Raw genomic sequence first — 15444 nt, 5'->3', positions numbered from 1 at the left:
GGCGTGTTTGCCAGAGGATTTGTAAACCTCCACAGGTGGATGTCAGAGACACCTTTGAGGTCCAGGCACCAGGGTGTGGGTGGAGGCAGTCTTCCTGCAGCTGCCTCTCCACACCGCTTTCTGGCGGCCCTTCCTGCTCAGTGCTTTTTAAAAGTTCTGTATTCTTGTCAAGCCTCTGTATGGCATATGGCCCATTGCGAGTGGATGCTGACAGAATGCCACGGGGGGTTCATCTTTGCGGAAGGAAGGAAGCGGCTAGAGGGTAGAGTAACTAAGAGGCTATAACCTTCCAAGCGCTGCATCCGACCTGGGCGGCGGGATTCCTCTATTCTATACTCTTCATCACCCAATCGCCTAATGGTTTTAGTAACCGTTGATGACTTTGTGTAGATCCATTATTTCACCAAGAGTTTCAAAATAGTGATTTCTCTAGGGTTATTATTCCTTCTGCCTTTATTAGCTGGAATTCTTTTATAAAGAACCTGTTCCCATTAACAATTTGGTTATGCTAAATACAGTCCAGGTAGGAAAGGCAGGATAAATAATCGATTAAAATGAAGTTTATAAGATAGATTTCTTTCTTTGTGACCATCAAACCCATAACTGTTTATTTCCACTTTCCAGTATGCTGTCTTCAGGTGTCTTACTGCCTAAAGCAAATTTAATTCTGCCCTTTGCACGCTCTTAGAAAGTTCTAGTGATGTTTGTTTGCTTGCTTTCTAAATGGTGCTCTACAGATTGGGCTAAGTGAGGGGTTGAAAAATCAGGAGAGCATCTTTGGAAGCCTTTTGCCTCCATCTTTCCCTCTTCAGATAGAGGAGGCGAGGACTGGATGCTGGGTACAGGGGGCTGGGGATGGGGGTCCTTACACTCGACTCTCTCCTTTTGTGCCTATTTGAAATTTTCCATAATAAAAAAATTGAAAATAATAACAGAAAAATAAATAACTCTCCATTCTTAACTCTGGATAACTCCTGATTAGCCCTCGTATTCATTTCTACACCTGACTATTGCAAACTCTTAAACAGCTTGGTAGCTTTCTCCTGAGGTTTCTGTCATGTGGGCTCTATTTCCTGTTTAAAGATATCAACTCTTCACATATTGCTCACACCCTGTCCACAACATAGACTTTGGAGACTTTGGGTGTTCTTCCTACCTCCCTTCCCAGTGATCTCTGGAAATTTACTGTATAGCTGCTGTCCTTCTCTGTACATCTCTGATCAGATGTCCTCCTTAGCATATACATATCCCGCAGGCTTTAGCTGAACACTTTTCTCTCCTGCCATTTTCAGTTTAAAGCCCTCTTGGTCAGACAACAGGCCTTGGAGTCAGCTTGTTCAATATCACATTGGGAGTTCAGTCTCCAGGATTTAAACCATCGTGATTCTGAACTCTGAAGCACAAAACCCTGATTTCGTTCATGTTCTTGGGCACTTCAGTAATTTCAAGAGGGAATTGTGAAATTATATCTTCAAAATATATTTTGAAATACATTCACTAATAAAGTAAAAATGAATTCACTTTTAACGTTTGGCTTATGGGATACAGGCAAAAGGATTTCCTTAGTGGTCTGCAAAATCAAGGCTAAGGACACAGTGACACTGTCCTACCCAGAGAGAGTCATTGCTATGGAAGTTATTCCAGAAAATGGTTTTTCCAAGAGAGCCTTGAGATTGTCTAGCAAGAGGGGAGAAAACTTTGAATGCTGAGAAGTGCCTATTACACCAGGGTACCTGTGAGGCTGCTATTGGCTTCATGAGAATATTCAGTACTTGCCAGATGTAATACATATTTTAATCCATAAATCCCTCAAATGCCCTCAAAAGCCACGGACTTAAAAAACACGGAAAAGGAAGATTAAATATCCCAGAAGCAGCTAATATAACAGAAACAGAACCACTGGGAGAGAAATGCTTTTTCCGTTTCCCTCTTGTCTTACTATTATGAGGGTTACCTGGAGCTCCTTTTCATTTGATATCGACATTCTTTTCATGACCTTCCTTTTCTTGCCCTCATCTGTCCTCTTTTCATCTGGTCCATGTTTGTTATTCTCAGCCTCTTTGCCTGCCTGCCACCTGCCTACTGCACTAGCTTCTTTACCTGATTTCCCTTCATATTCTCCCATTTCTATACCAGAACACACCATGCCTATTTTTCTTCATGTAATAGTGGCTTTCCTTAGATGTCAGGCACTGATGTAAACTTCTTTCCAGACCTGAAGATAAGATTTTTTAAAGGACTTCCCTCCTGCCTGCCATCCCTAAAAACACTTATAGATACCCTCGATGGCTCTTTAAAAACTGCAGAAGTGACTTACATGGTTTCATTTCTTATTTATTCCCATCCCTTCTAGTCACAGTCTTCTGGTTCCCCATTTAAGCCAGCATTTTCCTAATATTGATACATACAGTTCACTTTCATGTCCATAAACCACAGAAGGCATTACATTGTGAATTTTTCCTTTGGGCTTTAAGAATTACTGCACTTCCACCAACTGTTGTGTTTATTTCATAATTTATTTGTTTAGCTGTTTTTCTCTCACAACTATCAATATTTTTCTTCCAACTAAAGATATTTCCATGACCAACTTGGAAGGCCTTTGGGCTGAAAGATTCAGTTACAGCAAACAACAACTCCCAAAGGTTTCCCAGATTGTGAGGGCAAATGAAAGGCCCATTCTTCCTCAGGCCGTCTGTCCTGCTCTATCTTGTCATGGAGTGGGGTGGGGGGAGGGCAGTCTGTGGTTCTGGGTGACCCTGACTGGGCCTGCAGCTCTGTGCTCTACTGGGCTCTAGCCTGTGTTATTAGTTTTTGGGTTTAGAAGTTTATCAGCATGATGACATCATATCATACTGTCCCTGATCATATATTTAACATTCTTAATACTGATTAATGGTTTAGCCTAGGTTGTTTATTTACGGATGCACTGAATCAGCAGCTATTTCATATATGTTGTGGTGCAGTTCCAGTGCCTGTTCTGACCATAGCTGCATTCAGAAAGGAAGCTGCCTGCCAGCCCATCTGCCCTGATTTCATGGTTTTTATCTCTAATCTTTACATCTTTGAAGGCCTTTGGCGAATGATGTGCTTCCTGGCAGGAGCAAATCGCTGCTGAAAGGAGATCTGTGCTGTCTCTGCTTTCCTTTCTGCTTCCTGAGAGCTTTAGTCTAACATCTGTGACCCTAGCCAGACTTCATCAAACCTCTTATTCAAAGTCATCTGTGAAAGCAGCTGACATTTATTGTACACCTACTGTGTGCCAGGTACTGTGCACAGTGCCTGTGTGCATAGACTTTATCTATGTCAGCACATCTAATTCTCAACAATGCTGTGAAATTAGTAATGACCATTTTACATATGAGGAAAGAGAGGCTCACAAGCCAGTAAGTGAAGGAGCCAGGATTCACACATAGCTTTTTCTGACTGGGAAGCCTTTAATGGAAATAAAACCTTCTATTTTACCCTCACATAAAATACACCTGAACTACCATACAGCATTTGGCTGTGCTACCTTAATAATGTTGTGGAGAAAATCCTACTCATTCTGGAGCAGAGTAAAAGGCTTTAAGCCTCTTCAGGCTGCAGAGGCCAAGGCTAATGGGAATGTAATCAAGTTTCTGAAAATCATGAAGAACATGATCAATTGTCATATTCAATTATTAACATCTACTATGTTCAGGTTGCTCAGTATTCAAAGACATAGTCCTGCCAACAATCTAAGTAAGCACATTTGTATAGAGAAAAACTAATTATTTGGAAACAGGTTAGCACAGAGCTGGTGCCATATGAATGGTGAGGCAGTAAAATCCCCTGAAAGAGAGAACCTAGTGGGCTGTTGTGTCTGGGGGAACCCCTGAAAGACAGGGAAATTGTTGAAGGAACAGGACCTGGGTTGGCAGGGATAATTCTATGCCAGAGGGATCTGCCTGCGTAAATACATGTGATGGTTAGGGTATACTGAGAGGACAGATATGGTTGTGATGAAGGGGCAATGTAGAGTATTTATGGGAAAGGCTGGTGTAATCCCTCATCTCTTAGCTATTTGGACTTTATTTTTCCCTTAGCAGAGAGCCACCAAAAAGGCGGGGAGAGGTGGCGGGGTGGCCATTGCCAAACAATATTTCAAGAAGATTTAGCTAACTGTGCTGTATAGATTTATTCATCAAATCTCAGGATAGTAAAAGAAGTTAGTCTTGGGAAAAATGAATTAATTCCCCTAAGTAACTTCCAATTATACGCATACGTGTGTGTGTGTGCGCGCACGCGCGTGTGAGAGAGAAATCCATTACATGGTAGGTAAGTGACGAAACTCATTACCTCACGAAGGGTCAGGAGTAGAGTAGATCAGCTCATGAATGGTAAATCCAGAGTGTGCAAGGCTGTGACACTAACCTTTAATTTACTCTCATTGGCGCCCATGGTCTACCACAAAACCTCCCCTGGTGACCCCATCAGAGACAGACCACTACAGAACCTCATGACCTCCTGTTTTGCAGAAAACAAGGCCAAGCAAATGTCTGAATTTTCAGAATGCGCCCCCATGTCCATCACCTCGTGTGGAAGTTTTAGAAGATCCCTCTGGCTTCTGTGGGGGTAGGCGGGGGAGAACAGGGTGCCGTGGAGCCAGGGCCAAAACTGGGTGATCACGGGAGAAGCTAAAATGTAGTCCAGGCAAGAGACGATAGGAGTTTGTCCAGGGTGGCGGCAGTTGGTGTGGTTGAATTCTGGGTTTATATTGGAAAGGAGAGTTGACAGGATTTGCTGATGAATTTCACGAGAAGTCAAAGATGGCTTGACTTCCAAGTTTCTGGCCTGAGCAACTGGAAGGATGCAATCGCCACTTGTGGAGGTGGGAGAAGAGTGGGAGGAGTGTGTTTGACCATTTGGGCTCAAGAATGATACCAAGCTGGTAGAAAAACAGAGCAGGGTCAGGTCTCATTTTCTTTTTACAGGGGAATGTGGTCCTGGAGCCAGCAGTTCCTCCAGGCTTGGGGGCTGACTGCTATTTGACAGGGAAATCCTTGTGCTGGGACCTGAAGTTCCTGAGTATCTTTTGGCCTCTTTTTCCATTTGGGCCAATTCTGTAAACCTTACCAAGAAGCCTGAGAGGAGAGGCAGCAGTGAGCCCAAAGGGGATAGCCCTCTCCCTTCTGGGTCCCTGCTGGACATAGTGTTCGATGGTACGGGCTTACTAGTGCGTGCAAAGGCTCCCAGATGCTTCACTTTACCACAAACTCGGTCATCTTGAGGGGGAAAAAAGTCACCCAGTCTCTCAGTCCGTGTTTTAAGTAAACTTTTTGTCTGTTTACTTTTGAATTTAAAGAAAAGGGGGATTCGATTTTCTAAACTGAAGAACTCTGAGGTTTCTTATAGCTTTGAAAGACAGGGGTACTACAGATTGGGGTACTAAAATCTTCAGGATTTTGTTAAGTACGTGCCTTTATAAGTCCATGGTTCTGCCAAAGGAACTTGCCTATCATTTGTGAAAGGGAAAATACCTGCCCTGCCTACTGCTCCAGAGTCTTAGCAGAAATCTAGTGATATGCAGTGGATGTGAGAGGGCTTTGAAAAGTGCTGTACAAATGCCAGGAGAATCTTATTACTAGGATTGTGCTAGTCTTATTACTAGGAAGTTCTCTTGAAGGAGAACTTCAAGTCCTTAAAGTAGAATGGGAGGGGCTTCTGGTTGCCTAATCAATCAACATGACCCAGAATACAAGCTTAGATTAACATACGCCTTCTAGATTAGGGCTAATCAGGGGCAGGCTGAGCAGATGCAGGGACAGTCCTGGCCTGATTACTGAACCTCAGCATTTAATCATCTCTCTTCCAAGGGCAGCCGGCCGGATTTAGTGCACGCTGGGTTTCCAAGCCGCTAGCCCCCTCCCCCTTTCCCTTGCCACAGACATAAAGGCTGCTAGGTCAGAGACACTGAGTCGATTTAATCTAATCCCATGTCAGAATGGCTGTGTGTGTGAGAGAGAGAGAGATTCTAAAATCCCCACAATGGGATGGTAATGCACTTATTTAAGGTAGAGGTGGACTGAAACTGCATGTAGAAAATAATGGACTTGCGATTTCAAGGCATTTGAGGTTACGAAATGAGCCCGTATATGGAATTTCTCCCACCGAGAAGCTTTTTAGATATGTAGTTGCTGTCTCCAGTTAGTCACTCTCGAGACAGCTTTGTATGGGAGTCATTTTATCACCCAGTTGTAGAGGTCAAATTTACTCCTCCCCTGACTGTGAGGTGAATGAAGTACAGAAGATGAAATCTTTAAAAATGGTTTTATTTGGATGAGCTCTGAGTGTAGTTGTTTTTGTATTGCTTTCTCTGGACTGAGAGCTCCCATTCTGAAACAGCCTGATCACCTGAAGACTCACCCACTTCAGCCATTTAGTCCCTAGGTGAGGACACCTGTGAAATCTCAGAAGGCAGGTTTCATTCATGCGTGTAGAAAACATTTACTGAGCACCTGCTGATCGCTAGGGACTCAAGTATGGAGACTCCATCTCTCCCTTAAGGAATTTACAGTCTCCTTGGAGATAAGACATGCAAACAGTGATAAAAAATATGACCATAGCCTCAATGGATGCCAGTGCAAAGTGCTGTGGGCTCTCGGGGAAAGAGGAGCTAAGACAGAGGAGGAGAGATTGGAGCTGACTATTGAAGGAAGAATAGAAGCTCATTCAAGGAACCAAGCCAGGGACGGTCATTCCAGGCAGAAGTCACGGTGTGTGCACACCATGGAGGTGTGTGTGGAGAGAACCTCAATCAAATAGTTCACCTGCCTGGAATGTACAGTGGGTGGGGATTCATGGATCACCAGGCTGAACTGAGCAACAGGGGCTGATGTGAAGGGTTGAAATACCTGCAAAGGGATCTGGACTTTACATCCCACAGGCCATTGGAAACCACTGAAGAATTGTAAAAGAGGGCAACAAGATCAGTTTGTGTTCAAAAGATCATTCTGGTTATAGCAGTGTCAGCCAATTTGTATTTTTGCATTTGAACCTTTCTCCATTTTATTTTGGGGCAAATCTTCCACGATAGTAAAAAGTGTTTTAACAACAGTGTTGGGCCTGGACCCGCACCCTAGGTGACCCAAACACATCATGAGCCCGGGTGGAAGAGATTTAAGACTCGCAGCTCTTCAGGGTTCTCTCCACCCCATCACTAACCCAGGATGGTTGCTCACAGTCAAGAAGCTCCCCACCCAGAGTATTCACTGTATTTGTAAAGTATGTAACTTGTTCCCCAAGCTTGGAGCTTTTGGAACTGAATCAAGCCCAGAAGCAACAACAGTGAAATGAGACTGATCTTTGCTTCTGGTTTTGGTTGCTGTTTACTAACATGTGGGTTCTTTGGGGGTGTCCTGGTTTTGCCACGGGGCATTTTGGCTTATTTCACTAACTTTTTGTGTTTTGACCAGAAGAGAGGATGAAAGTGAAGATGATCAAGATACACTGGGGTGATGGAAGGGGGTCATTTGGTCTTCAGATACACTCAGGCCCTTGCCTAGAGTCTAGACACTGGGGAGTAGAGCCTGGCTGCACGTTGGTTGAGGCCAACAATGGAGTCCCTTGGCCTGCTGCCCTTGGGGCTGTGTTGATGCCAGTGTTTGGCACACCTTGTACCTCATACTGTGGGGAATAGAACATGAACCAGAGCCAAGCCTGGCCTTGAAGGAGCCTTCAGTCTAGTGGGAAGGCAAATCTACATGCATTAACTGGGCCAAGCCAGATTATACCCCACTGTCGAGCACTTATTGAGAACCCCAAGGAGGCTGCTCTCAGTATTGACTAGGGCTGGGATAGGCTTCCAAGAGGAGGGTGTGACCAGTGTGTTGGGGAACTGAGAATAGTCCAGAGTGATACCCAGAGCACAAGGGAGTAAGGGAAATGAGACTGGACAAATCACAAGAGGTTCTGAATACCATACCCAACATTTGAACTTTATTATAGGCTTTGGGAACCTTTTTAACATCAGGGGATTTGAAATTTTGAGGTTGGGGAATGACGAGTTATAGAAAGATAACAGGTGGCAGGCAGGGGCGAACGGAAAGAGGAATTGATTAGAGACATGTAAGAGCCGTTTGCAAGGTCTAGATGAAAGAAATTGAACCCGACAGCCTACTGAAGCCAGTACGTGGCCCCTCAGCCTGCTTCCTCCCAGTGTCGCTTGGGAGTGGGAGCTGGCCGCCTCCTTCCTCCTTTTAGGTCCCAGCATCTCAAGTGTGAGGATGGTGGGCCATGCCTTGCATTTCCATTAACACACACCAGGGTGAGCCTGGATTCCCAAAAATGTCGACAAAGCAGAACCTCAAGCCCCATTTCAGGTTGCATCATCGGATACTTACTTCTAAACTGGCAACACTTACCCCTACGAAACAATTAGATACAATTTGACATTGTAAAATAACATTTTATTTTATGTTTGATTTTTTTTTTTTGCATTAGGAAATATTGTTAAAACATCCCTTTTTAAAATTAATTTTTATTTTCATCAAAGTGATATATAGTTTTAAATGACAAAAAGGACTAAAAGACTTTTTTAAAAAAATATTTGTACCCCAAGGGCAACACTTCTTGCTCTTTTTTCTGGTATGTATCTTTATTGCGCTAAACAATAGTCTTGAGTTGAGAAGTTATTTGTTATCAATTTTTGATAACTCAGTTTCTGTGTTTATATTGTTAGAAACATAAAATTTTATAAACGTAAAAATTGTTCACTGCCAAGACGAGTGGGTATGGTTAATCCTTGCTTTTTTTTTCTTCTACTTTTTAAGGAGTAATCACCGGTTCTACCCAATTCTGGAAGACCCCTCGAGGTACTTTATCCCACGAGCTCATGCCACTTCCCCTCTGTCCTCTCAGACGTGCTGCACAGCCCCCTTCCTGGGCCCTCCTGCTGCCCCCAAGCTCCCTACAGTGGATTCTCTGTCTCCTAGACCCCACGGCCACTTATTTCTTAAGTTTTCTCTCTCGTTTCTGTAGGGCACATCCTTCAGAGCTTCCAAAGAAAGTGTGCGTGGCGGGCCAGTTTTTAGAGCCCGTACAAGTCTGCAGATGTGTTTATTCTGCCCCCACGCTTAACTGACCTGGGTGTCGTTTCATAGTCCGGAGAGAGAATTCTAGGCTGAAAGCATTTTCTCTCAGACATTTGAGAACATTGCTCCATCATCTTCTAGCCTCCAGGCTTGCTTTTGAGAAGTCCAACAATATTATGATTTCCAGTTCTTTGTATATGACGATTTTTTTTTTCCTTTCTCGAATCTTTTGGGAGCTTTGCTTTATCCCTGGTGTTCTGAAATTTTGCAAAGCTGTGTTTTAGCATCTGGATCTTTTTTCATCTGTCCTGCTGGGCACCTAGTGGGCCTTTTCAATCTGAAACTCATATTTTTCAGTTCTCGAAATTTACTTACAATGTGTCTGATAATTTCCTACCTTCTGTTTTTTCTAGTCTCTGGAATTCTCTTTTATCACAGATTGGACCTCTTAAGGTCTCCTACTTTCCATCTTTTAATCTTTCCTACTCTCTAGAAGATTTCCTTGACTTTACCTTCTGATCTTTCTGTGGCATGGATTTCATCTATTTGATTTTTAAAGAATTTTTCTCTCATTCCTTTTTAATAAAGCTATCCACTTTTATGATACAAACCTTTTCTCTCTCTGAAGATATTAGAGTTTGGGGGCATTCATTTTTGTTTTTTTCTGATCCCAACATCGTCTCTGTTCCCTCTGTGTTCCCTAAGAGTGAGACACTGAAACACTGATTGTCGGGGTGTGCAGGGCAGAGCTGGGTGGCCTGTAGGCCTTGGGGTGGTAAATATTAGGGCCGCAAGCCAGGTTTTTCATTGTCTCCGCACCCCCCACCCCTCACCTCCCCACCCACCAGATGTCACCGTAGGTCTTCTCTGCAGCCTCCCCGGGTCAGTTTCTCAATACGGTGGGTGAACTTCAGATGTCCTGTCAACAAAGGTCTGGGTGTTGGGGTTGGTGGGACCCACTGGTCCAATAAGTTGAATACAAGCTGTCAGCTAACGCCTGTTTTTGGCTTCTTCCTCTCGTTCTGCAGTGGCTGAGCCTCCATGTCCTGAGCTCTCTGGGACACAGGAGTTGCAGCTTCCCCTTCTCTGATAAGTCAGAACGCCTTTACGTTTGCTTTGCATCTTCCAGAAATATGTTGACATCCCTCATTTATATCTTTTTTTCCTCCTTCACTATAATTTTTATTTTAGAAGGAAGAGGAATTTTATATGTGCATTTATTCTGTCTTATTTAATTGGAAATCTTTTTTTTTAATATGTTACATAAAATTATCAACTTTCCTTTCTTAGGGAGGACTGCCCTTTTCTGAAATTATTTGCTTCCTCCTTTCTTTCTGTTAAACCCTCCTTTCTAAAATAATAGTGATATTAGGAGGTAGTTGGGGGTCTTTTTTTTTTTAAGTTGACCCCAGAACGTATTTAAAAATTTTACTGGTCTTTGAAATCTAATATCAGAAAACTAATTACCTAGGCTTTTTTTTTTCTTTTTTCATTTTTAAATAAGCTGACTCTGAGGAGAGGGATAAGGGCCAGAAGACAGGATAGGATTGAGGGAGAAGCTTTTCCAAGCTGAGAGAAACTTGAGCATAGGCAGCCAGAGGGTTGAAGAAGTCAGTGTAGCAGAATATCAAAGAAAATTAATGGTGGCCTTTCCTGGAGAAGAAGGCAGTCAGAAGAGATGGACTTGTTGAGAGGAGAATTCACACCTGATGGGCCTGTGTATGCTTCCTAAAGTTGAAGGTAGGCCGGCAGGCAGGGTCATCTCTTGGCAAGTTGGGGAGGCCCTGTTCTGAGGCATGTTTCTACAATTTCTCCAAATTTTCTTTCCTGATAGTCTGTTTTTAAATGGGGTGAGAAAAGGGTTGTATTTGTGCCTGGACAGTGGGTGTGCAATTACCTGAGGCTGCAGACAGTGATACTCTGAGGGCCGGAGCTGATTGCCCTGTCTAGCCAGCATCTGAGAAGCTGCACCCAATCGCCACCAACAGTCTCCCCTTGTCTCCCCAGGACTGGTCCAGATCCCTGTGAGCATGTACCAGACTGTGGTAACCAGCCTCGCCCAGGGCAATGGGCCGGTGCAGGTGGCCATGGCCCCTGTGACCACCAGGATATCGGACAGCGCAGTCACCATGGACGGCCAGGCTGTGGAGGTGGTGACGTTGGAACAGTGACATGCAGCCATATCATGGCATCGTTTTCTAGTCTACTTCAAAATTTTTTACACGTTTGCAGAGGTGCAATCAAATGGAATTAAGTCTCTCGACTTTGGAAGAAAAGTTTTGTTAACCTTTTTTTTAAAAAGGAAGAAAGGCAGTGGATTTTGGAATTGCATTTTTTTAAAGCACCACTCTTGATTTTCTGGGATTGGTGGAACAAGATACTGCGTTGTCAATTTCACGGTCCCAAAAAAAGCCAAATTGTGGCAAGGACTTCTTTCTGCGAAAACGTGTGTATACTTCTATATGTGTATGTGTGAGTGTGAATATATGTATATGTGTACATATGGATATACACATTTACATATATATATAAAGTATATATATGTGTGTGTGTGTGTGTGTGTGTGTGTGTGTATGTATGTATGTATGTATGAAACCCGCATGGATTATCTGTATGAGATCAAGGTGAGCTGTGGAAAAAATAATTCACCCAGTTTAGTGGGTGTTGGGTACGTGGCCAGAAACAGCCACCGCTTTTTGCTCATACCAGGGTCATGTGTTGAGCTACTGACAAACTCAGGCAGAGGTGACAATGCCCTTCACCAAAGCTGCCTCCCAGTGGCCACCCAGAACTCTCCCTGCTGGACTTGCCTGAGGAAGGATGTTCCAGAATGGGGTGAGGTCCAGAAATCGTGCTTGCAAGGTCCAGGGGCCTCGTGGTCTGGCAACTGGGACGCTTCTCGGGCTGGCCCAGGTGCTGACCTTGCCACGGGCAAGTGAATGTCCTTAAAACTCCCAGGCAGGGATGAGAGGGTTTTCCTCAGCCTCCCATCCATCTCCTCCCCTCCCCAGGAAACCTTCTTGATCTCATGACTATTAACATGTCGCTTTGGTTTTAAGGTCAGTCCTGAATTGGTCGTGTATATGAACTGAAGGTAACAGAAGTATTAAGGGTTTGAGGAGCGCGTGCGTGTTAAGTGTGCTTGCGGGTGTGTGCATGGTGGGGAGAGAATGGGGGGGTGGGAGGGGTTGGAAGGGGAAAGGAAGGAGGGAGAGAAAAATCTTCAAAGACCAGGTTACACCAATGGGAGCAATTTTTTCCTTTCCTGTAACTTTCTGTAGCTTAACAGAGGAGACTGAAACTGACGGGGTGGGCATGTGGCGCGGGGAACGTTGGCCATCACACTGGGGGGCGTTAGAGAGAGAGGGCTGAGCGTGCTTCCTGCGCTCCCTGATCAGGCCCTGTTTCAGAAGGAACCCTGCAGTTTTCCCAGATGCATCCTGCTGGGCCCGGCCCCCCACCCCCGGCCCCCCGCACAGTTTCCTTCTCACAGATGTTGATTGGTCTGGGTGTTCTTGTAACTAAATTCTGTGATTTCTCAGCTGGAAGCCCCAAGTCTCCAGCGGCTAAATTCACCTGACTTTTTGACAGGCCAAATCTCTGCTCCTTGAGTACAGGGACAACTCTTCCTCCCTCCTCCCGGGCCCCCCATGTGTGGTAGTGTATTTAATGTGTATTTTTTCTTTTAATGCTACATTAAAAGATTCTTCACGTCTTGCTCAGCCTTTGAGAAAAGTTTCAGATTCTTGTATTTGCTTGTTTTATATAAAACTATCCAATGTTCTTTGTATGTTTTTTTTCTGTATGTAATGGGGGGGAGGGAGGGGAGATTTACATAAAACAGTCCTAGTTCTACAATTTGTTATTTTTTTAATTATTATTTTTTATCGTCGTTGTGAAAATGTCCAAGGGCTTTAAAGTCCGTGTTCCTTTGTGGTGAAATAACCTCCTAATAGTTTGAGAAATTGCCAAGAAGAAGAAGAAAAGCAAGACCCGAGTAGCAGAGCATGGATTCTGTGTCGTTTTCCATTCTGTCTATTACTGCCTCATTCAATAAATAGTTAACAAAGTGGCAACAGGAAGTGGAACTGTTCATCTTTGTAGGAACACTTAGCCTCTTAGGAACTCTCTTTTGGGGTGGCTTGTTCTGCTTTGTAAAAGGAAAAGGTGCTTTTACTCAAGCTCAGTGATCTTTGAACTGTGCTCCTTGGTGCTGTGGAGCCCTGTAAAGGGAGTGCTAGGGTGGGGCTGGGGCCTCCTGTCCACCCCCCATCACCAGAGCAGCTCTGTTGAATCGGTTTTGTAAAATGCTGTCCTGGGGGATTAGGGGGATCTCGTTTGAAAACCTCTCTTCCGGAGTCCCCTTTCGAGGGGTGAACTGCATCCCACATTAAACATCAGGGTGGGGGGTGGTGCCCGTCCATCTGCGTTCTCCCCACATGAGTGCTGTTCACTACTGCAGTGGCTTGTTCTTGAAGCAGGGGCCCCAAGCCATTAACTGTTTCTTTAGGCCCTCAGTCCCTGGGCTCGCGCACAGCTCGCTACTTCAATGTGGCAGCTGCCCTTCTTGCGCCCGTGCCTCCTGCCACAGCCTCAGCCTCAGGCCCTTCCAAGCCCCTTGTGCCCACCGTGAGCCTCAGCCTGGAGTGACGCACTCCTTGCCGCCTCCGCCACCCCTTTCTTTCCTTTTGTCCTTGGATGTTTGGGTCGGTTTCCTGGTGATGATGATTAGAACAGTTGCATGTGAAGGCCAGAAGTGTTTTCCTTGCTGACTGATGGTGGCTCGATAAAGCCAGTGCTACCTTTTCCCTCTCTTCTTGAACAAATGGCACGTCGCCACCTGTTGTCACCAGAGAGGGCGGACCAGAGGAAGGATTGATGGCAGCCAGATGAACCAAACATCACTGCCTTTGACCACCCAGGGAACAGCTGGGTTGTCTAGAGTACCTCTGTGGGGATGGCATCTCTCCAGAGGCATAGTACATTCTGTTTGCCTGGCAAGACCCAGATGCTGCCTTTTCAGCAGGCATGTATCGAAACTTTCTTTGGTGGGGCAGGTGGAGACCTTTGCTTCCATTATTACCCAAACCACCAGCAGGAGCTGCGAACTCAACTGCCTACGGGGACCAGGCAGGTGGAATCAATGCGTAAAGTGGAAGCCATTCAGTTGTGAGAGGAGGAGGAGTGATGGAGATACAGAGTGGAGAGCATCTGTCCAAAGGGAGCAGCCCCTCCTGGATGCTAGCAGGTCGTCTCCAAGCGGGAGGAACGTGGACCCTGAAGCCCCATCTTTTAAATTTTCCAGAGAAACTGGTCAGTCCAGATTTGTATATGAATCTCCTGATTTCAACAACAAATCAAAACTCCTTTACATACTCTGCAGGCAAAATAAAACCCACCCGTAGACCAGCTCTGGCCTGCGGGTCAGTTTTGTTTAACTTGGTGAATGGCTACCACTGCCAGGTGAATAAATCATAGCAGTTGCCCGAGAAACAGGAGGAAATGAGGAGATACTCGTGTGAACAGATCGTGGCAGCCCAGTGTGGTAAGGTGCCGTCTGGACAGAGTGCTGTGGCAGGATGAGTTATATTATCTCATTTTATCTCCTTAAGGGCCCTCTGCATTAAATAGTTGATCATCCAGGCTGCAGACAAGGATCTGGTGCTCAGCGAAACCAAGATACTGGGCTAAGAATTCTGGGCTTTAAGTCCTGCATTTGAGAAGATGTATTGACGATGCTGGTGACCACTGGAGTCTTCCAAACTCAGATGAGTGAGCCGAGGAGCACCGGAGGGCAGGGAAGAGAAGGGGCTGTTCGCTCTGTAAGAAGAGCTCAGGCTGCCAGTGCGCGCCGGCCTCGCTCAGAGCCAAGCAAGGCTCATCTCCAGCCGCTTCTCAGGTGGAAGAGGGCCTGCTCCTGCATTCGCCTTCCTCCCTACCTGCCGCCATTCCTCTCCCCACCTCTGTCAAGCCCCCAAAGCCTTAGCTGTGATGGAGTTGTACTAGGCCCGTGGTGGCTCCCTTTGGTGTCGGCACCAAAACCAATCAGGGGAAACTTCAAAGCTTATTTGGAGCAGAGGCTACGTGGGGTGAGGAAGACAAGCCCACATTTCCACTCTCACCTGCATCTCAGTGGGCTGTTGGCTGCCCAGGTCATCAGCCCAAGCCAGCCTGTGGCCTCAGCACAGCTCATGCTCAGATGCCAGAGTCAAGGGCACCTGCCAGTGCATTCCCACCTGATCTCTGCTGTTTGCTCCAGGTTGGCAGCTCTTGGAGAAGATCCACTCGGGACGGTGGAGGCAGCACAGAGGAAAGAGGTGCACAGAGCGGGGAGATACGGCGTAAGGACTGGACTCTGAAATAGCTGGGGAACGTAGGCTTTCTTCACATGCCA

At 45.4% G+C, this 15444-nt stretch overlaps 1 protein-coding gene across 15 annotated transcripts in view; it reads left to right on the top strand.

Moving 5' to 3' along the window:
• The window catches only part of NRF1 (nuclear respiratory factor 1), a 127963-nt gene extending 114841 nt beyond the window's left edge, over window positions 1–13122 (top strand). For 7 of the 15 annotated variants that reach the window (XM_059074448.2, XM_067042172.1, XM_067042171.1 and 4 more), the window contains 2 exons: window positions 8790–8831; window positions 11058–13122. In XM_059074448.2, coding sequence (XP_058930431.1) covers window positions 8790–8831; window positions 11058–11221 — 206 coding nt within the window. In that variant the 3' untranslated portion in view covers window positions 11222–13122. Of the gene's footprint in view, window positions 1–8789; window positions 8832–10078; window positions 10214–11057 lie in introns of those variants that run through there. The other 8 variants (XM_059074449.2, XM_059074454.2, XM_067042178.1 and 5 more) reach the window with 2 other exon arrangements.
• Window positions 13123–15444: the final 2322 nt, after the last annotated feature.

This window comes from Kogia breviceps, chromosome 9, assembly GCF_026419965.1.
Source record: "Kogia breviceps isolate mKogBre1 chromosome 9, mKogBre1 haplotype 1, whole genome shotgun sequence".
In the NCBI taxonomy this organism is placed as follows: domain Eukaryota; kingdom Metazoa; phylum Chordata; class Mammalia; order Artiodactyla; family Physeteridae; genus Kogia; species Kogia breviceps.
The sequence above is the reverse complement of the archived record's forward strand: the minus strand, read 5'-3'. Positions and strand labels throughout refer to the sequence as shown.